This window comes from Pteropus medius, unplaced genomic scaffold (assembly GCF_902729225.1).
Source record: "Pteropus medius unplaced genomic scaffold, Ma_sr-lr_union100, whole genome shotgun sequence".
Classification (NCBI taxonomy): domain Eukaryota; kingdom Metazoa; phylum Chordata; class Mammalia; order Chiroptera; family Pteropodidae; genus Pteropus; species Pteropus medius.
Genome location: NW_024349803.1, coordinates 5,998,844 through 6,022,359, shown reverse-complemented (window position 1 = coordinate 6,022,359; position 23,516 = coordinate 5,998,844). Strand labels below are relative to the sequence as shown.

At 38.6% G+C, this 23,516-nt stretch overlaps 1 protein-coding gene across 2 annotated transcripts in view; it reads right to left on the bottom strand.

Moving 5' to 3' along the window:
* The window catches only part of ACP3 (acid phosphatase 3), a 42,224-nt gene that overhangs the window by 8,602 nt on the left and 10,106 nt on the right, over positions 1-23,516 (bottom strand). Inside the window, exons 2-9 of one of the 2 annotated variants that reach the window (XM_039837139.1) lie at positions 23,086-23,181; positions 20,145-20,231; positions 19,495-19,647; positions 14,913-15,011; positions 10,330-10,422; positions 8,558-8,690; positions 3,790-3,872; positions 1,675-1,778 (exon numbers count right to left, since the gene is read on the bottom strand). In XM_039837139.1, the coding sequence (XP_039693073.1) occupies positions 1,675-1,778; positions 3,790-3,872; positions 8,558-8,690; positions 10,330-10,422; positions 14,913-15,011; positions 19,495-19,647; positions 20,145-20,231; positions 23,086-23,181 (848 nt within the window). The remainder of the gene's footprint in view (positions 1-1,674; positions 1,779-3,789; positions 3,873-8,557; positions 8,691-10,329; positions 10,423-14,912; positions 15,012-19,494; positions 19,648-20,144; positions 20,232-23,085; positions 23,182-23,516) is intronic. The other variant, XM_039837140.1, reaches the window with a different exon arrangement.

Below are 23,516 nucleotides of genomic sequence, written 5' to 3'. Positions count from 1 at the left end.
AGGAAGGCAGAGGAGAGAGCTCTGTCAGTTCTGTGTTGTTGAACTGTCATGAAATTTCTCTCCACTTGGCCTAGGACACATTGGTTGAGGGACTAGTGGAAGAATTTATGGGAATGAGCAGAGTTTAGCCAGTTTGGGGGTGGGAATGAGGAGATTGGGACAGGGGGGCCAGATCCGGAGGGTGGAAATGGGAAGGCTGGTTTGTTAGATGGCCAGGGGCATAGGAGGTGGGGACCAGGATACTTAATCCGAGAAGGAGCTGAAAGGTGACGGTTGGAGGGTGATTTGATGAGCCTTTGAGTAAGAAGTGGGAGGCAGGTGGGGTGTTGGAGATTCTTTCTCTTGGTTTCTCCCTTTTAAGCTTCTCATTTACTTCTTCCTATTCTCTTTTCCTCTCCCGGTATCTTTTGGTCTTTCCCTCAATGAATCTATCTTCCCTCTCCTTAACGAGGCCATAAACATGGAACTGAATAATATATAACATATGTGCTTGAATGTACAGCTAAGACTTTGTAAAATTATATCTCGGAAAGATGGGGTGGGTGTTCTTACCTTCTCTCATATTAAGGAGGACTCTCTCAATTCTTTATTTCAAAAAAATAAAAAATGTACTGCTTGAGGAAGGTCCACTGGCCCAAACCAATATCAGCAAGCTAGTATGAGGTGCTTGTGGAGGCCATTGGCCAAAGCGGCAGGAGAGAAATTCAAGTAGGATTTAGTGATTTTTCTTGGGGTAGTAACCTTAAAATTGCCACTTTTGAAAATTATAAACAAGCCTTTTTAAACATCACTTTAAAAATCCATACGAATAGTAGTAACTACAAATATTCACTTATACGATATGTTTTTTAAAACTTCCATAATATTATATGAATAAGTATTTATATTGCAGGATAACATTTTCAGTGACAGCATTTCAATCTCAAGATGATGGTATGGCAAAGATGACTAATCAAAGCCTAGCAAAGTACGTGATTCCCTTTCCATAGAATAGCATTATGGCTCGGAAGTGACTATATTTCCCAGACTCCCTTGCATCTCGGTGGGACTACGTGACTAATTTTAGCCAGTAGAATGTAAGTAGAAGTGATACGGTGCTGCTTCTGGGCTGAGGTGGTTTATAAGCAGGTTGCTTCGTCCATCTACTTGGTCCTTTCTACAACTGCCTACAGGTGAACATAGCACTCTTGACAACAGTAGGTTCAAAAGATGGAACTCTGTGTCTCTGAGTCACCATGTATGAATCACGCCATGGGAGAGTCACTTTCTATTGGCCAGGAATATCTGCACTGAACTGTTAGATGTGTGAGAAATAAATCTTCATTGGGTTAAATCTCTGAGAATTTGAGGTTCATTTGTACAGTAGCCAAAATTACTTTTATTAGTTACTATATCTGGTAAACAGTTTTAGGGGATTCAACATTTGGCTCTAGTGGTGAGGACACAAGTCAAGATGCATACAATGAGTTTAGATAAAACTGTTACATAAAATGTTAAAGTAAAAAAAAGCAGTATTTTTAACTGAGTGAATTATTTATGTAGTACATGATTTTAAATGTATCTAACTAAAAATTAAATATTTTAAGAATGTATTTATGCCAAAAACAACAACAATAATAACAAAACCTGGGGTTCAGTGATATTAATTTTGAAAGGTACCTTTTAGACACTTACCCTTTCTCAAGGTACAATTCCATTAAGTGACAAGAAGCATAGGGAGGAAGGATTCCATTGAAAACATCTAGCGCCATCTGTAGGCCACTCACAGTAGTGTCATGCTACAGAGATTTGAAATAAATCATTTTTGACCTTTAACTCAGGTTCAGATTTACATTCAAAAGGTATGTATTAAACGCTTGTAGAGCACCATGATGGTTTCTGATTTGATTAAATTTCCCATTCGCGCAACGACTTAGGAAGTAGAGAGGAGAAGAACTAATTTTGACTGAGCATCTGCTGTGTGCTAGGCAATGAGATTTACATACATATCATTATTTCTATTTAAACGATGAAGAAACAGACCCAAGGAAATTAAGTAACTTGCTTAATATTATATAACCCTCAAAGTGAAGAAATTAAACATAAGCTAGGTCTTCTGATTTTGTCCCATGCCTTTTCCCAGTAGTATCTCTGTTTTAGCTTCTGTCATTGATTTTCATTAAACTTTAAAATATTTTGGAACACCTTAGAGCTAGATTATATATTTTTGTATAGGTTAGAATAATCTATGGTTTTTTTTTTAATTGAGGAAGACTATGTGAGGTTACAAATGTTTAGGGAGGATAAAAGGTAAGGAACTAGATTGTGTAGCTTAAAAATAATTGTTAAATGTTTATCCCAGAGTGGCTTGGAGGCATAGGGGACTGGTTTTCAGTCCCAGTTTAGTCACTGATTAGTTATCTAATCTTAAGAAATCCTCAACTTCCATATCTAAAAGATAGGTATAACATTTGTTTGCATAGACTATATTGCAGCACACGCATATTCAAAAAAGGTGAGAACCAATTTACTAGAGAAAGAAAAGGAGTTATAGATGTAAGACTTGCCAGAAGTCACACAATTAGAACAGGGAATCAGATTAGAAACTAAAGAACTAGTAGGATTGCCTTTTCGGGACTTCCTTTCTCCAGGAAGCACTATATTCTATGAGCTCTTTATGGGTGAAAGATAGAGTCATTACACTATTGTCTGTTTCCCGACTCATTCCAGACTCCACAGACAGGCATCAGTACGTGATGCATCCCTGGAATTCTCCTCCAACTGCATCTCTTTCCCTGACTCCTGCTCCAAGGTGGAAGTCTTCTCCAAGATATTTCTTTTCTCTCGTTCTCTCTTTCTTCTCTTTTCTTTCCTTCTTTCCCTTCCTTCCCTTCCTTCCCTTCCTTCCTTCCTTCGTTCCTTCCTTCCTTCCTTCGTTCCTTCCTTCTTCCTTCCTTCCTTTTTTCCTTCTTCTTTTCCTTCCTTTTTCTTCTTCTTCTTCTTCTTCCTTCTTCTTTTCCTTTTTTTTTTTTCTTTTTTTCCTAGGACCAGAAAGACCCCTCATAAGGACCTTGAGCCATGAGCATAGTCCTTGATGTGATGATTTTTGATACCATAGCACTTATTATCTTCTCCTCCGAGGAGTTCAGATTCATAGACTAACTAGGCCTCCAACCTTGTTGTGATCTTGAGATCAGACAGGATCGGGCTTGTTCAGGGTAGCATGGCCGTAGACCTTTCTTTTCTTTCTGTACCCAAATGTAGCTCTAACTTCAAGTTGCAGCTCTCTCGCCCTTTCTCTCTTCTATCTTCTTTACCATCTGGAGTTCTTCACTCAGACGATCCCCTGGCATGTCAAACCCAAGTGTCTAACTGGTATATTCACATGGCCCAAGACCACCTCTGTTGATATTTCCACCTTTATAGTCATTGAGGCTTGAAACATTGTCTTTATCTGTGGCTTTATCTTCATTTGCATCATTGCCTTCCACCCACATTCCAGTTCATCACCAAGTCCTGCACACTCAGCTTTTCCTCCTCCAGTGGATGCTTCCCTCCTCCCAGGCACCAAAGCACTGGCTTGTGTGGCATTTCTATATGGCTTTGTGTAGTGTTTATGTGCTCACTTGTCTTCTTGTCAGTGTAACATTGTAAATTCCTCAAGGATCATGATTACATATTTAATTTTAAAGGCATTGAACAGGTGTCTACCATCTACTGGGCGATAGGAAAATGATGAGACAAGGCCCACTCCTCAGAGAGATCCCATACTTGAACAAATGGATGCTGAACAGAGACAAAAATACTTACTGCAGAATACATGACAAGTTTTCTGTGGTTCAATGGCTGAGTTGCTCTTTCCATGTTATTGAGGATTTCATCGATCAGGACACCTTAAAGAAGATAAATCAACAATGGAATTGAACCAAACATGGGCTTATATTTTAGTTCATAAGCTTTTAGTTAATTCATACTTAGCGATTCTCTCTGTCGTGATCCTCAAGATTTAAGAAGAGAGGGAAATAACTAATTCTGGTTGAGCATCTGCTTTGTGCTAGTAGTGTGATTTACATACATTATTTCACTGAATCCTGACTTCTGTCCTCCATTTACAGGTGAGGTAACTGAGGTCCAGAGACATTGAGTGACTCTTGCAGAGCTGCAGAAGGAGAGCTGGACTAGCATGCCAGAACTCTACCATACCCGGTTTTGTTAAATCTCAAAGGTAGGTGGCTGAGAAACTTGGAATGAATTTCAGATGGCTTTTTCTTTCAGAGTCTTTAGCCAATACTCTTCTCCAAGGCAGGCCTGAAATAGCAACATGATGTGTACTCCTCTCTTCCTTCCATGCCCTGGCAGTCAGACCTGTGGGAGACCATAGGAGAAAGCAGCTCTCTGGATGTCTGGACATGTCATAGACTATTTTCTGGGGACAATTTCTGCAGGTTTCTCTGGGTGTCACTATCAAGGGGGCATCCAGCATCTTCAGCTTTCATGTGTCTTCAGTAGATGAGAGCTTCTAGGCCTTTCATATTTGTTGCTCCTGAGGTGGTGAACAGCAGGTGCACAACTCAGAGTTTCCATTCCGTATGTAGACACTGAAGGCTGAGGGGTACCTCATGGTGTCAGGTACTGTTCTGGGGACATGTTGCTTCAGGGACTTCTATTACCATCACTTGATGATCCTTTGTTGGTGGTCTCTCTATTATACATGTGTTCTCTTGGCTTGAGGATGACCAATTTTTGTTTTTTTTGTAATGAGAAGGGCATCGATGTTAACAAACTGACTCTGTGATCCACTCAGCAAACACCCAGTGAGAAGCTACAATGGGCCAGATTATTTTGCTACATATTACTTGTCCTGCAAAAGCTCATAAAAGAGTAAGAATAGACTTCATTGGTCTGTATACCAAGAAGAACAATACAAGATTAATTGAGGAGGGAGGTGATTTGTTGTCTGTAAATGCTGGGACTTCTTTGACTAGGAATGGAAAAAGATTGATGCTATATCTCCAACAGGTCTACAGCTCTCTGTTCCAGGAAAGGTTGCCCTCCGGGAGTCCTTAAGGGATTTTAGCTTGATCTTCATGCCACATAGGTATTAAATTCTGTGACCAAGTTTCTAGGAGTCATGATAGCCACCTTCAATCAGTAACTTGTCCCTTGTCTGCAGGTACGTCTGCAACAGCCTTCAGTGTTGATAATGGAATATGATATCAGCTCTTGGTTCAGGGGCGATTGTTATTTCCCTCTCTTCTTAAACTAGAGGTAACCATTATGATTCTCCAGGCTCTAGCATGCCAGTAATAGGATGGGAAACTGAGGTTCAGGGAAGTTCAGCAACTTGTCCAGGATTACACAACTGTGAACATAAGGTTTAAGCTTCTCTGAACTCAGCATGTCTTACTTCAAAACTCTTGCTCTTAGTCATTAGGCTACACTGTAGTATAAGCTAGCTTCTGAGTTCCCTGTTGCATCTTTTATTAAATCTATATACATTAGACAAAATACCATTGATGGGAAGACATAAACTTCACTTCCTTCACTCTTGGTCCATGCAGAGTTTGGAAAACTTTTTCTGTAAAGGGCCAGATAGTAAATGTTTTTGGCTTTGTGAGCAATATGGTCTGTCACAATTGTATTCTTGGGTAGAAGCACAAAGGCAGCCATAGACACGACCTAAATGAATGAGTGTAGCTGAGTTTCAATATTTTATTTACAAAAAATGGGTACTGTGCTAAATTTGGATTGCAGGCTGTAGTTTGCCAAACCTTGGTCTACAGCAGTGGTCCCCAACCTTTCTGGCACCAGGGACCAGTGCTCCTAAGAGAAACTAATGCCTGATGATCTGAGGTGGAGCTGAGGCAGTGATGCTAGCGCTGGGGAGTGGCTGCAAATACAGTTGAAGCTTCGTTTGCTCATCCACCATTCACCTCCTGCTATGAGGCCCAGTTCCTAACAGGCCACAGACTAGTACTGGTTCGTGGCCTGGGGGGTTGGGAACCCTTGGTCTAGAGCAAGAAGAGGTTTACATTAATATGAATATGACCAGCCATATATTGCTAAATGAGCTGTAAAGATTTTCTCTCTCTGTATATGTATGTGTGTCTCTCTCTCTCTGTGTAGCAGGTCGGGGTGGGGGGAAGATATTACCAAACAGTGTCACCCCTGATACTAACTGATAGAAAAAAAGTTTTGACAAAGGTCAGATGATGCTGGTTAAAGTCCTGATGTTTTCATGTGACTCTGTGTCACCCAGACAATACATGTTTTCTCTGGAGGATTGTGTCCAGCGGCTTCATCATTCAACAAGCATGTAGTTGACAAGTCTCTCTTGCCTAGCCAGATTTGAACAATAGGCTGAATGTGTATTTTGGCAGGAATCACTCAGGAAACAATTTCCTGGTTTATCGAAAACATACACTTCCTTCAGAAAGTAGGCAGTTGCATTCATATGAGTGCCAGCCTTTTAGAGTCTAAGACCGAGAGAAGATCTTAGGGAAAGACTCTTATAGACAGAATCTAGTTTAATATACTCATCAGATGGGGAAACTGGGACCCAGAGAGGGAAAGTGACTTCTGTGAAATACAATTTTTAGTATCCAAATGAAAAAAAGGGAAAAATATGAGTGAGCTGCTAAGATAAATCTTACGTTTTGTTCATGCACAGACCTCTGCATCTGCTATTATCAAGTCCTGCCTCGCTTTTCCTACTCTTTTATTCATCATCTTGTACATCTAGAGGAGTGCTTCTAAAACTTTAATGTATATGAGGTACCTATGGATTTTATTAAAATGCAGATTCTGATTCAGCTGGTCTGGGGTGGGGCCTGAGATTTTGCATTTCTAGCTAGATGCTAGGTGATGTTGCTGGTCCTTGAACCACATTTTGACTAGTGAGGGGCTGAATTCTTGAGCCCATTATAACTAGGTAGGGAGAAATTAATCTAGAGTTCTCCCTCCACCATCTAATGGGGCTTGGGATTGAGTCATCTTTCTAGCACCTGGTGGTCCAGGGATGAAGCCTGGTACTTGTATAGCCAATGAGGCCCAACTTCTACCCTCTGTATCATTTTGTTGTTTAGTACAACAAAGTTGTTGAGCTGCCTCCTTATACAGTCTATATCCTGCCTGGTAATTTCTTCCAACATACCAGGTTCCATCTAAGACTCATCTCTGGATGCTCTCCCTTCCCAAGAGGCTGGATTTTGTTGTTCATGTCCTTAGCATAGAGTAAGGATTTACACATTTCTATCAGGTATGCCTCTGTGCCAAGCAATCAAGACTTCTTCAACTTCATCACATCATTTATGACGATTGTCCTGAAGTATATGCCACAAGCTACTTTGTACACTTCATATAAAGTTGCTTTTAACCATTCTGACTTCATACCTCATTAGCTGTTTTTCTGTAGCTATAAATGACTCCTCGCCTGGCTGGTGATTTGAATTCTTTCTCTAGCTATGCAGTCTTGAGTAAACTTCCTTCCAGGATGGTCCAACCACCAGGATGCTTTGCTTCTATGTATTCTCCTGGGGTCCTGACCCCGTGGTGAATAGAGGCTAGCCATGGTTGCAGTCCTAATGTGATCAGACTGTTTTCCTCACACTGTCTAGAGCATATAACTTAAAAAACCATCTCCTGTGGCTTAGAATTGCTTCACTGTTATATCAATGTGACATAATGAAACTTCTCTTGTTCTCTACACTTAGTTTCAATGCCTACATGAACAACACTGGAACCTGGCACACCCTTAGGTATATTAGTTGGCTCAACCAGCTGCCCTCAGAGGCCTGAGTTTCTATCCCCATCCTGCCTGGTCCTGGTTTCTTTCTTCCACCCACCTATGCTAATTATAAGGACATGACATCCTCTTGCCTGGATCTACTTTCATTATGATAGGGTGTCCTATGTTATGAAGGGCCATAGCCAGCTGAGAAGAGCCATAATTGAGAAATAAACACCTCTCAACACCAATGGAAGAATTTAAGCTGTGCATTAACCTGTCAATTGCCATAGATATTAATCTACAGGGCATAATCAGCCTGCAAAATATATGTTGTTAACTTTCGCAATAGCTACTACCAAGGGTTTCGGGAAAACAGGCCACTTTGTTATATCACCCACTTGAAAAATTCATTCCGCAGGCTAAGAGACACAATTGATTTTCATGGGGCTCAGATACAAACTCCTTGATTCTTTGATCTAGAAAGCATAAAAATTATCATTTAACTTTAGCCCAAAGCTTTCATTTTTCAGATGGGAAATCTAAGGCCCAGAGTGGTGAATACTGATGATTATAACAACACATAATATTTACTGTCAGTTTATATATTATGTAGCAGGTAGGGTTTTCCAGGTAGTGTAGCCTTTTGAATATATATATTAATTTTAATCCTTATGATATAGGAAGTGAATATAATTATTATCTCCATTTTACAGAATGGAAATTGTTACAGGAGTGATTAAGTGACTTGTCCAAGGTCACATAGGTGATTAGTGGTGGGACCAGGATTTAGGCTTATATCACTCAACCACAAATCCAATATGCTCCTCCCATCTTTAAAAAAATACTTACCCCCCTGCAGTCTAGATTTCTCCTTCTGCTTGTGAATTCCATAAAGGGACAGGAGGGACAATTCTGATAATTCTTTCAACTTAGTCATGGCGTCCCCCGTGGCCCAGGAGGGTAAAGTGAAATTGTGAACACGCTGTAGCAAAGAAAAAAGGAAGGAAATGTATATTTTTATTTCTGATTGTCTTCTTTGTTCATTTTTTTATCCTCTTTCACCCCACAAGAACTACTGGATCCTGCCTTTATTATCCTGCCATTTCTTTCTGGGAGAACCTTACTTTGCGATAAATAGTGGTATTGACTTTCAGAAGAAAAATTCACGGGAACTCATTTACCCCTTCCTACCAAGTGCATAGCTATTGGCTTAACTCTGGGTAAAAGATGATTCGTATTTTGCATAGTGAGGGTAGAGTTGGGCAGGAATGTACCTTATTTCTTTATGAAAGGTTTAGAAATCTTTTTATTAACCTGGGGTGGCAGGGAGGTAAAGCTGACAGGGTTGGTTGATGTTTCCTCAAAAGCCGAATGAGCAGCCTAAGAGGACAGGTGGGAAAGGTAATATATTTCCAGAGCCTTTAATAATATACCTGACTCCTATCAGTTTCTATCTAGTTCACTGACTCTTGGGGAAAGCCTATACCTTGCACACAGCAGGAGCTTGGTAAATATTTGTTAAATTGATAACTAATCTGTACAGCAGGGCAGGTAGAGACCTTGTGCCAATATTTATTACCTGCTATGAAGAGTTATTTAAGATCCCCCAGATTCAAAGGCTGGATTTGATAGAGAGAGAGTTTGTGGAAGAGGAGACCAAAGTAAAGCAACCTACAGAGGAAATGAGAAAGAGAGAGGTGAAAAAGAACTATACACCATGACCCTATCAGATCACACTGCGGTAAGGAAGAAAGAAAAAAAATCAAGATTGGAACCAAAATGTGGGCTTTTGTCTCTATTGAAGAGTCTTTTATAAACAAGCTCACGTATCTTCCTTGAAACCTATGCTGATGATAAAGTAAAAATATTAGGAAAGTAGTGTGTGCTTGCGTCAACTAACTCTGACATGGAAGGGGCAAACTGTGTCATCTGTTACTGAGATGGAACTATGAAAAATAATTACTGCCTCCCCATCCCCCACCCCCACCTAACACTCACAATGACCTCAAAATCAGAGGTAGATAAGAGTCCTGTGAGTGGTCAGATTTGCCCCAGGATTCAGTGAACTGGCTGGGAAATCAGGATTATAGAGTATTCCTTTTGGCCAGCAGGTGGAGCATGGTGAGTGAAAAACACCTTGTAACCTTGAAAAACTCAGTACTAATTTAGCTAACTACAAATGTTATTTTGTATGCGTTGTACAGCAAGGAAGAGATCTTTTCCCCATAAACCACTTTCAATAGCTTGGCTTAAAGTTGATTTGCTTGTTTTAATATCCAGAAACCAGGTAATTTTTTTTTCTTTTACTGTACAATAACATTGCATTTTTCATTAAAATACACGACAGAAGCCAAGCATTCCTAAGTGACTGAAAAATAAGTGGCAAGGCATAGAAGAAAAGCAATTTTGCTTGCAATTTTCTAAAAGGTAAAAACATGAATAACAGAGAAGAAATCAGAATGTTCAACTTAATATAAAGAAGTCTTGGATTATGTTTCTATGTTAAAAGATATATAAGTAATACATTTGTAAAAAAGCAAAAGAAAATATTCTTTTATTTCAAAATAGGCATACATTATAAAATCAGATTGCAAGTTAATTTTAATATTTCCTTCTTTTACCTCACAAAATAAAGGGTCGTAGACTTTACTCCAAATTCCGAAAAGGTCCTTGCCATGGTATCCTGCAAGTTTTGGCAATGTTTCTACGAAATCCTGAAACACACAGAGTGGGAAAAATTTCTACACCAGGGTTTCTCAGCTTCAGCATTGATATTCATATTGATATTTTGGGATGGATAATCTTTGTTGTGGGGGGCTGCTCTGTGTATTATAGGATGTTTGGCAGTATCCCTGGCCTCTGCCCACTAATGCCAACATCATTCTTAATCCCTCAGCTGTAACAACCCAAAATGTTCCCCATGTGGCAGATTTGCCCTGTGGAGAATTGCTCTTCTTTACAGAAAAGTATGCCAATAATACTGGTTATGATAATGCCAATCCAAAGAATTTTACAAATATTAATTGACCGTTTCTAATTATTACATCAAAAATTGAGCAAATACTGGCTTACTGTCACATGCTCCTTCCTGATTTGTCCTGGAATCAGACTGAACTGAACTGCCTCAAAATTCTTTTTGGAAGTAGGTTATGTATAACTCACATGCAAATGAGTGTCTAAGGAGAGAGGGGAAATATGTCTCAGGCCAAAGCACCTCAGAAAAACACAGCAGAAACAGAACCTGGTGTCTGGCTCTAAGTATGAAATTTGGATTGGATGCAAACATTTCTCTAGGTTCTGTATTATTCTTGAATTTTCATGTTAAGGACACTGACTGTTCAGCTATCTGCCTGATGAAATTGGCAGCAATTTCTGTGAAGTCTTTTGGAAGATATTGTTTGTCTATTGGATAAATTTTCTAGGAAAATATAATTTTCCAATATTAACCCAGATTTCCATAAAATAAATAGAAATAATTATTAAAGATCCCTTGCCACCCCCTATCCCCCCCAAAACCTCCGAAACATAACAAAACAGAAACTCTAGGGACAGATGATTTTATGGAAGAATTCTACCAAGTTTTCCAACCTAAATTATTCTGTTATTTTAACTGCTCTGGAGCATAGAAAAAGAAAACTTCCAAAAAATTTTTATGAAGTAAGTGTAATATTGATACTGACAAAGATTATCTAGAAAACAATAGTCTAATGTCATTTTGACTATCAATACAAGATATCTAAGTAAAATATTAGCAAATAATTCAATATAATATTAAAAGAAAGGGGCTTGATTTTAGAAATGTAAAAATGGTTCAATATTAGTAAGTCTATGATAGATCTTAGTAACTGATCCAAGGAGAAAAATAACTTGATTATATTAAAATGTTAAAGAGACCTTTCAAAAAATTAAACACCAATATTGACAAAACACTCAAGAAAATAGGAATTCATACGGTTTCACTCGCATGTGGGATATAAAACTGAAAGCAACAAATGAACAAGACAAAAACTCATAGACACAGACAACAGTGTAGTGGTTACCAGAGGCAAAGTGGGGAGGAGAGAGGTAGATAAGGGTAAAGGGGGTCAAATATATGATGACAGAAGGAGATTTGATTTGGGGCGAGGAACATATAATGTAATATACAGATGATGTATCGTTGAATTGTACACTTGAAACTTATATAATTTTATTAACCAATGTCACCCTAATAAATTTAATAAAAAACAAAAACAAACAAATAAGAAATAGAAAAGATGGCTAGTTTCTTAACTTGATAAAAATATACCTATTTGGTCCCAGAGCTAGCATGCTTAAAAGAGAAACACTTCTAAAATCAGAACAAAGACAGAGATGCCCACTATCAACACTATTACATAATATAGTCATGGGCCACTGAAGAATGGGGATATGTTATAAGAGATGCAATTTTAGGCAATTTTGTCATCGTGTGGCCATCATAGAACCTAGGTGGTATAGCCTACTACATACCTAGGCCATATGGTATAGCCTATTGCTCTTAGGGGAGAAAAACTAATTTTCCTTCTCCCTTTCTGGGTTCTTGACTGAGACATCCCTGTAATAAAAGATAGGTTAACAAGAGAAAAACAAAAGTTTAACATGTCTATACATGAGAGATCCAGGAAAACTGAGTAACTCGCCCAAATGGCTGAAGCAACCAGCTTCAATATCATCTTCAGCCAAAGAGAAAAGAAGCCTTTGGGGATGGTGGGTGTCAGTATGGGAGGTTACTAAAAAAAAGCACAATAAACAAGGGTAGAGTTGTTATGCAGATTTAAGTTGTTGCCTTCTGCATCGGTAAGAGTTTCTAGAAATAAAGTTACCCCCCTTTTCCTGGTGCAGCCAGTTGGACATGTTGACAAATGGCAATTTCCCTTACAAACATAGAAATCTTTTACGAAGGCTAACTTCTACTTGGTGTTCAGAACTTCCTGCTGTTTCTTGAATTCAACCATGACTGTACTGTACTGTAAGTACTGGTCAGTGGAGATAGGCAAAAGAAATCCGAAGTAGAAATATTGGAAAAGTAGAACTAAATCATGAGTATTTGCAGATATTATAAACCTGGAACACACTTAACAAAAAATGTAAAGACTTATATGAAGAACACCCTAATAAAATATTGAAGATAAGAACAAAAAGTAAAAGGTACCATGTTCTTGGAAAGGAAGATTCAACATCAGAAAGTTGCAAATTCTCCCTAAGTTAATTTATAAATTTAGTATGATCCCAATAAAAACAGTAAAAGATTTTTCTGGACCTAGACAAGCAGATTCTGAAGTTCACAAAGAAAATAAAATAATAACCAAGAAAACTCAGGTAAAGTAGAGCAATGAGAGATGATCAGCCCTTTAGATATTAAAATTATAAAGTCTTAATAATTAAAACAATGTGGTTTTAGCTAATGAAATAAAAAAATAATTAAATAAAATAAAACGTCCAGAAATGGACTCCATTCATATGGGAATTTTAATACATAATAGCTCAAATTAGTTGAGAAAAGAATGAAATATTCAATAAATAGTGATGGGGCAATTAGGTAATCTTCTGGGAAAAAACTTAAGCAGGATATGTACCTCATACTTAACCCCAGTATAAATTGTAAATCAATCCAATATGTAAATGTGAAAAGGAAGGCTATACAAGAATTAGAAGAAAGCTTTGCAGACTTACTTTATAACCTAGCAATGAGGAAGGCTATTCTAAACTATTCTGACTAAAAATATACAAACCATATATGAGTATATCGGCACATTTACGACTACGTGGCAAAAACACTGTAAACAAAGTCAACGGGCAAACAATAAAAACAATGCCATTCATATTATAGACAAAGATATGAAAACATAGAAAGTATCTAAAAATTATAGAAACCTCCACCCCCCAATATGGTTAGAAATTGGTATTACCTAATTGCCCTACCAATAATTTAAAAGAAAAAGTGGTTCAAGGGATATGAACAGAAAAGGAAGTACAAATGGCATTTAATTAAAGATATCCAAAGCTTATTCATCACTAAAGAAAAGTACTACAGCACAATGTCGTGTAAGAGTGATGACACTGTGCCTCCTTGTCTCATTCCTGCTTTCAGAGGGGACACTTCTAGAGATACCGTTTTTTCACCTAACAGATTGGCAAACATCTCTAAAGTTGTCTATGCACGGTTGGCAAGGCAGTAGAGAAACGGGTACTCTCATGCATTGCTGACAGGAGTAGAAATTGGTATAACCTCATTTGAGGGTAATTTGACAATATTTTAAGTTATTAAAATATTGCTCTAAAGCATCTACTTCTGGGATATTATTCCACAAATATTCTTGTGAAATTATTTATATGCACAAGATATTCGAGCAGGCTGTAAAAGATTGCAAATGACACAAATTTCCATCAGTAGAGACTGGTCAAATAAATTATGGTATGACCATAAATTCAAATACACAGTTGTAAGAAAAAATGAAGAAACTATTTATGTACAAATATAAAAATATTTCCAAAATATTTTGTAAAATGAAAAAAAATACAAGTGACCAACCTTATAGTATAGCACTTTTGTGTAATAAAAGGGGAAATTATCAGAATATATTAATATTTATTTGCATATACATAAAGAAACTGCAAGGCTACATAAGAAAATACTGCCAGCAGTTATCTGTGGGGTTACTGAGAGACTTTCTACTGTATTCTTTATTTTTTATTTTTTTTTGATTTTTGAACCATGTGAGTGTATTGACATATTCAAAATACGATTTTTAAAAGTACAAAGCATCATATCTACTTTTTGTATAGTTTTGAAAAGAAGTATTTTGCAAAGTGGAAACAAAATTAAACAACAACAACAACAAAAAACCTATCCTTTGTATCTGAAGACAGAAGGCCAGTCCTTCAGCCTCACAATAAGGCACATCATTTTAAACTTGCATTTAACCGGATCCAGCCACACAGTTTCACCTGGTTCCTCACAGACATATGAGTATAAGATTCAGAAAAGACTGGCTTCTTTACTGTCTTGTGGCCATGGCACAGTGATGAGGACTAGGTTGTGATGACTGACCCTCATTAAACAATCTAACCCACTGCTTAACCAGCCATCGGCAGACACATTCCCCTCACACTTTTGAGAAACTTCATCTTTTGTCTTGGCCCTCACACTTATGTACACGACTAAATGACACTATTTTTTAACCTTATAGGGTTGCAGCCTCTTCTGGAATTCTTCCGATTTCAAAGTCTCCCTCTGAAGTTGTTGAAAACGAGGGCAGTTCCTGAAAGGCAGGTACAGCAACTGAGGACAAAAGAAAAATCATAAAAAACTTTATTAGTCAGAAGAATTTTGCTAAAGAAGCAGCAGCCATATTTTAAGCCTAATTAGATGCAAAGAGACCATGAAAATTCTAAAATCGAAGGCAAAGAGGTAAATGGTCTGCAGGTCTTAAACAGCAGGATATATACCCAGAACTGTAAAACTTTTTGTTCTTTCGTGAAATTGCCTAAATAGGACTATGCTGTTGGTAAATATTCACTTTTTGTGAAATGATAACTGTTACCTTCTCGACTCCTTTCACTTCTAGCACTAGGTGTACACATGCACCAGAGAAATAAATTGGAGGTTCTGGAAAGAATCTTAAGAGATCAATTTACCATTCATTGACTTAATTCCTACAAATTGGTAGATGGTTAAAATAATGGCACATATTAAATCCATAGAAAAATATATTTAAAACTCTATTATGAGAACAAAATGATCATGCTAAAATGAGTTTAAATTTAACAATCTTTTATAGTTTTAACTATAACCTACAGGCTGGTGACTCCCGAGTTTATTTTGTTGCTCTTACTTTCCCTCTGTGTCTAGTCCTGTATTTCCAGCCCTTTGTGGATAGCACTACTTGGATTTTTCTCTTCTTCCTCAAATTTAACATGTGTAAAGCTGAACTCAACTTCGTTTTCAACTGTTTCCTCTTTGCAATCCCTCTACTTTTGCCAATGGCAAATATTTATCATCCTGCTTCATTAACTAATCACTTTTGCTTGTCTACTTTCAAAATATTTCCAGAATAGGCCCCTTTTCTTTATCGTCATTGTCCCTTCACAGTCCAAGCCACCATAATCCGTTTCAACTACTGCTTTCTATTTGGTGAGTTGGCATTTATTTATTCTTTCTACCTTCATGATTCACTCTCCACGAGCGGCTATATTAATCCTTTCAATTTTATTTTTGTAAATACTAATCTTTTTAAAGCATCAGTCAGATCATGCCACTCTGTGGTTTATGACTTTCACTGGCTTTCTATTTCACTTCGAGTAAAGCCCAAATTTGTTAGTCCCTAGTGATTGCTCTGCCCTGCTTTCCTACTACTGTCCTTGTCACTCGTTCCCCTCAAACAATACTGTGGGGCTTCATGCTGTCCCGTGAACACACAGGCTGAGGTCTCTGCAGACTGTTCTCTGCCTGAGACACTCCCCCTATTGACTCCCACCTACGATGTTTTAGCCATCCTGCCCCAGCCACCTTCACATTGCCTTGTTTTATTTCCTTCAAGGATTTCATCACCATCTGAAATTATTTAATTTATGTCCTAATTATCTATTTCCTATAGCATATAAACTCGAGGACAGCCAAGATCTTATCTAGTTTGTTCACTGCTGTGTTGTCAATGCCTAGAACAGGGCCTGGCATGTTAATAGCAACTGAGAAAACATTTTTTTTTATAAGTTGCTTTCTGTCTATCATTTCTGATTCTGTGTGTCACTTGTCTTATCTCTCTTTCCTTCCAAGGTTTTTACCGTCTAACTTCAGGCCTTCATTTAATTACTTCTGAATTTCCTCAACGGTTTTTCTTAGAGCCTCAAGTATCTTTTCCTTCCAAGCCATTGTCAGACAAATGCTCAAAGCACCACTCATAGTCTCACAGGGCTTTTATATACTTAAGGAGGAATACTTTTTTTTTTCACTTTTTTTTAAAATTTATGCCCACAGCACCTGGTCTTTCTAGGTGGTCTTCCATCCAAGTACTAACCAGGCACGACCCTGCTTAGCTTCTCAGATCCGACATCGGGCTTGTTCAGGGTGGCATGGCCGGCCATAGACCATGGACCGCGGCTCCACTGGGGCGCGAACCCAGGACCTTCTGCATGTAAAGCAGATGTGCTAACTGCTACACTATGGAAGCATGTCCAAGGAGGAATACTTTAACGTTCAGTGCTTTACATCTAAATCTCCGTGCGTGGCTTTCAAATTTTTCCGTAGTTAGAAATAACTTTGTTTAGGGAAAAAATCATGAAACTATTCATTTAAAGGTTTTAATGAATTATTTAAACTTTCTAGACTTCAGTTTTCTCATCTCACGTATTGAAAGAGTCAGGCTGAAAATAAATAGAATAATACCTAAACATCTGTCCAGAATATTGCAGTTTACAAAGTCTTTTCCATTCCTTAACTAACTTGGTTTTCTCAAATCCCTATAAAGAAGTTAGGTGGGTACTGTTCTCATTTTACAGAAAAGGAAACTGAGGTGCAGGGAGGTTACTCTAGGTCAAGTATCTGAAGTGCTAGTTGTCTCTCATACCTAGGTTTTCCTAACTTTAAATCTAGCCCTCTTTCTACATCACACTGCTTTTCAGCCTCAGGATTCCTTCTAGCTATTAAATTTGAATTCTCTAATCTGTGCCCAACATAGTTATTCAGTCTTATTTTCATTCATTCTAAATATGAACTCTGGACACAGAAGGGCAAGCACTCTGTATGTTCACTCACTGCCATGCTTTTGAGCTGCCTTCCTTTCCTGTTCTACCTCTCCTCTGAGGTCTGGTTCAAGTTCTCAATCTCTCCATGAAGACTTGAATGACTGCCCTTTGGTAGCTCCAAGTACATCTCATTCTCTGAATTCCTTCAGTATGTACAGCTTGCACTTGAAATCAATGCTCACCATCCTGTTCTGTGTTCTATACATTTCACACGCGTGAATCTTTTTTCTTCAAATGGATTATAAATTAATGAGGAAATCTGGCCTCATCTTTCTCATATTTATAGTATTTTGCACAGCTCTGGGAATAACTTTGTGTTGATTGATTGATTGATTTTCTTAGAGATCTTAGTTGATGTTAGGGAGAACTGTTTTCATCTTAGTAAGCAGGGAGCTGGAAGCCATAGGTAGATAATCTTATTTGCTTTTATCTTCCTCTTTCTCTCTCCCTCACTCTCTGTTTTTCTCTTCCTCATCTTATAGTATCTGTCTTCTCTTTACTATCTAATTTAATTACTATCTTTCAGGATTAAGATACCTTGGTCTACAGTGGCTAAATTTGGTACTGCTGTCCAGCCTTTATCTAATATGAAAAGGCTGTAGTAAAGTAATTTTTTTTCTTTTTAGAAGAAAATAGTCACAAAATCTTAAGAACACCAGTAATCATAATACTTTACTCCTGATTCTATGAAGGAAAGAGGCATAAGCAAATCATCTTGGCTTTTGGGGAAACACCAGAAAAATTGTTTGGCGTAGATTTACCTAGAGTGAGGTTGACAGGGTCAGGCTATTTCTACAAAGCATTTGGAAAAAATTCTTAAGTTACCAGCAATTAAGTCAAATTTCTAGGTTCACAGGCAGGGCAAAGGGGATAGTAAGCTACCCTAGAGGTCACTAGGCAACAGTCCTGGTCATGCTAAGCCTCTGCCATAGAGAGATGAGATGGTCATGCTTATAATGTGATTGCAGGGGAATTAGGAAAGATTCCTTGTCCCAAACTACTTCCTTTATATAATCTAAAACTGCATACCTAGGAGATTAGTCAGATTTATTTATTGCTATTTAAAAAATAGCAAGTCCTCTCAAAAGGTTATAGAGTTCTTGATCAGCCCCACCTAGTATAAATAAAAAATCTGAGGTTTCTCTCAAACAGCCTCATTCAGGCAGCTTGGTTTACAGCATTGGATCTCAGACTTGGCTGTCCACTGGAATCATCTAGGGAGATTATTTTTAAAATACTGATGCCTGGGTCCCACCCTCCGGAATTCTGATTTGTGATGGAGTGTGCCCTGGACATCAATATTTAAAAAAATTATCAGGTGATTTAATATGCAGCTAAATTTGAGAACCACTGGTTTATAGGGAAGGAAACTGCTCTGGAATTTCCTGGTTCTAGTCCCAGTAGTGATGCTTATCAGCTCTGTAGCTTGGGGTCCATTTGGTTTAACTTACCTATAAGCACTTGTTTCCCTTCCTATAATATTGTCTATTCGAGGTTGTTATGAAAGGTAAATATGACACACATAAAGTGTTGGGCACCAATTATATACTCAAGTCTTTCTCTTTTTTTCCTACCTAGAAATGAGAATTTTCATGGGGGAGAGAAGGGAGGTACTTTGTAGGTAAAGATGATTTAAGATATTCTGGAGAAAGGAGAACTCTGTATGGGGTACCAAAAGCCCAAGAATTGAAGGCAGAACATTGGGAGGGGTGTATTTTGTGTGTGTGTGTGTGTGTGTGTGTGTGTGTGTGTGTGTGTAAAGATAGAGAGAACCAAATTGCCAAAAGTTGAAAGAACAGCAAAACAAAATGGATGATAAAGATCCAAAGAGAAATTCTGTTTTGACCCTCTCCTGCCTTGCGTTTTCTATGTCCTACATTGTTATTTGCACATTTATTTAGGAAATAATTAAGGCTGCACAGCTCAAGGAGTGTCCAGACTCCCAAATCCACAAGGACTGAGCAGCATGCCTTCCTCTTCCCAGGCCCCATAGAATCTCCTGCTTTTTGCAGAATACTGACCCGATCTTCAGAAAGAGGGACTGTGTGCACCGGGATGGGCTGCCAGGGTAGGCTGGGATTCCAGACACTGATACCTTCTGGGGGGAATAGGGCTGCAAGGTTTGTCATAGCACTCATCAATGTCCGGTCAACATCTGTGCTTTGGATATAAACCTAGAGTGGGAAAACCGAAGCAGAATCCAACTGAGAGGAACGGTGGGTTTTTCCTGTAGAGCTAATATTTGAGAAAAGGCAGAACAACCACACCAAAATATTAGCAGACACCGTGGTAGCATCATGATCATAAGATCTATTATGGAAGAGACAGTATTATGAACATGCCTTGGTATATAACAACATGGTATGTCAATAGCTGAACTGACAAAAGAGACCAATTAAGTGGTGACTACTTGCCACCAGTTGCCAAGCTAAAGTATTTACCATAAGTGTCCATCAAATTTTGAACTTACTCATATTTATAATTTTCTAGGAACAAAATAACTGTACAAATTAGAGTACATTTGTAAACAAAATATCTGACTTGAACAAGTTGCTTGAAAAACAGGCAAAGCACTTTCATAAATGCGACATTATGTTAAACTCTTTCAAGGGAAAAAGTTGTCTGTTGATGTTTATAAGACTCATTCAAGAATTTTAGCTCCTCAACTTGCCTGTTGATGTTTATAGGACTCATTCAAGAATTTTCCATATCTTGTCTTTAAATACTCTCCAAGTTCATAATGCTGCTCCATGCCCAGCTACGTGAAAAAAAACACACACGAAAATTAGTAAAAATAACTTCGTGAATCTTATCTATGCATTTCATCTCTCCTCACTAAATGGGTGAAAAATGGTGTACTTTAATAGTTCCACAATGACAACATATTTTTTTCTTTTTTTCCTTTTTTTATTTCTTTAATTCCCTCCGTCGTCTACCTCTCCTCCCCCAAACACATTTTAAAATGAAAACAAGAAAAAAGAGCTATGATCTTTAGTCATGACTCCCTCAGAAAATTCTTTCATCTTCATTAGCCTTTAACATAGGCCTTGCATAATTAATAGTTTGTAATTGATCTGGTTTAAGTTAATGGTTCATCTCTGGTGTGGTAGAGCGTTCAATGGTCATCTTTTAAGGCAGAGCATTCAAAGTGTTAGTTGACTAGTTGGGGGGGTTTGTGGAAGAAATTCAACCATCTGATAAGAGGCTGGGCTTAATGAATCTGAAGATCCTTTTCAACCTCTGGGTATAACCATTTATTATTTATACCTGGTACATTTAAAATTAGAGTCTCAAAGTGTGGCCTGTGGATCAGAAGTGTTAACATCACTTGGAAGTATGTTAGAAACCAAATTCTTGGGTCCCATTCTTGACCTCTTGATCTAGAATCTTTGGATGTGAGCTCAGAAATCAGTTTTTAACAAACTCATCAAGATTCTGATGGCCAGTAATCATTGAAAAAGATTGCTTTAGCTCAATGATCTTTAAGCATTACTGTGCATCAAAAGCAAAATTTATGTAGGGGTGCTTGTTGAAACGCAGACTCCTTAGAATTTCCCCCAGAGATTCCCACTCATTAGATCCTGGGTATGGCTCTGGAATCTGCATTTTAACAAGTCCCTAGTGATACAGATCCATGTGGTAGAGCACCATGCTTTGAGAAACATTGCATTCAAGTCTGTCTTTCATACAGAGCCTCACCATAGCTTTGAGACTCAGAGAAGATGTGGTCATTGTGGCTTCTGCTTGATCTCACTAGCTCATTTGTTTGTTACCCCTGGCCATCACTACCATTACCACCTCTCTAGATTGGGGAAGATGGTAGAAAAAATAATAAATAATGTGTGCTTTGAGGTTTGTGAGTTTCCTGGATGAACTGGGTAGCTGAATAAGCAGGTACGTTGGGTCTAATTGTTCTAACATTGCTGACTTTGAGGAAATAATCATCTGTGATAGAGCAATGGTTTTCAAACTTTATCATGCACAGAATCATCTGGAGGACTCATTAAAACAAAGATTCCCAGGCTTTCACCCCAGAGTTTCTGGTTCAGTGGATGGAGCCAAAGGTTTTACATTTCTGTCAAGTTCCCAGGTGATATTGATGTTGCTCAACCAGGAAACCCTACTTTGAGAACCACTGATATAGAAAGCCATCTCTTGTCATTACGTAGATTGGAAATACCTGGCCAAGGACAGGAATTTGAGCTCTAGAACTTTGCTACTTTAAGAGTGGCCATGTACCAGCACCCCTGGCATCACCTGGGAGTACGTTAGAAATGCAGACTCTCAGGTCCCATGTCAGATCTGTTGAATTAGAATCTGCATTTTAACAAGATTCCCAAGTGATGCATTTACACTTCAAAGCTTGAGAAACATTGCTCTAGGAGAATCTGATGGCTAGTCAAGAGACTCTTGGAAGAATACGGATCCCACAGTCTGGGAGAATCTTTTGGTCTTACTGGAAAAGCAAAGCAGGAGAACAGGAGTCTATACAGAACCATAGTTGTTAAGAAGCAGCCCTGAATTCTTGTAACACGTCTATCATTCCAGAAGCCAGAAGCTGGGTAGGCCTATGGAGAAAAGAGCTCTGATCTGGGACCCAGAAGCTCTTGGCCTCAAATAGCCTCTCTAAGTTCTCTTCTCTTCAAGAATCATCATAGCTGAGTTAGGGCAGTAATTCTCAACCTTGGCTGCACATTAGAGTCAACTGGTCAACTGAAGAGCTTCTAAAAATCCCAATGTCCAGGCCACACTCAAGACTAATTAAATAAGAACCTCCCAGGCAGACATCAATGCTTTTTAAAGCTCTTCAAATAATTCCAGTGTTTAGCTAAAATTAAGACCCATTCATTTTGGAAGTACCCAACTCTAAACATTCTTTAACATTTTCTTAATACACTTAAACAGTTAAACAGTGCTTTGTCAGGACAGAAGCAATGCACCCGGCCTTGTGGCCCCAAGTAGAACATCCATACACTCTTATAAGTGAAGGGTGTGGGACGCTGGAACAGAGTCTACATTTGCCTCTGTTTCCCAGTTCACCTTCTCCTTAGGTGCTCTGTAGAAAGTAGGGCTCCCTGTGTTTTGCTGGTCACTTACAAGGAGGGCCTGATCCCAATAAACCCACCTGAGAAGAAAAGGAATTTGGTATCAGCACTTCCAGGGGAATCGGTTTCCCAACCCTGCTCACTCAGCTTATTGATGACGAGATGTTCTGCTTTCTCAAGTGGAGCCTGAGAAACTTGGGGGTTGGCTTACATATATCTCTTGACTCTCTTTAGTGTCCCTAAACTTCTGGAATCTTCTGTTGTCCATGCACACCTCTTCAGCTTTACTAAAGTCAGCAGGGTAAAAAAGATCAGAACTGGCAATTCTATACACTTTTACTAGTCACTAAGGGTGATTTGGACATGATCAGAAATAATCTAGGCTAACCATCAGTGCTTCTTATTCCACAATCAAAACACATTTTAGACTTTTTAGATCCCAGGTAATTGTGCAAATTACTTTCCTAGTAACTGAAGTAGTTAAATGGTTTCAATAGATTACAGATCTCACAACGTTTAGTTTCCCTTGAGACTCATCACCAATATTTAGCTGAAAATCCAACCAACCTGAGTGAGTTGACCAAATCCTTGAGGCCATGAAGATTCCTTAATGGGGTCATTAGGAAAGGTTTCGATGGGACTTCGGTCTCCATGCCTAAACACCTGAAAATAGATTGAGAAGGTAACGTGACAAACCTCACTTAGGTTTTTGTCTCTGCTCATCATAATAGATCTTCTTCTAAACCAGCAGTCCCCAACCTTTTTGGCATCAGGGACCAGTGCTCCTGTGAGAATCTAATACCTGATGATCTGAGGTGGAGCTGAGGCGGCGATGCTAGTGCTGGGGAGCGGCTACAAATACAGATGAAGCTTTGGTCACTCGCTGCTCACCTCCCGCTGTGTGGCCCAGTCCTAACAGGCCATGGACTGGTATCGGTCCATGGCCAGTGGTTTGGGGACCCCTGTTCTAAACTACTAGTTCTTAGCCTTGGCTGCTC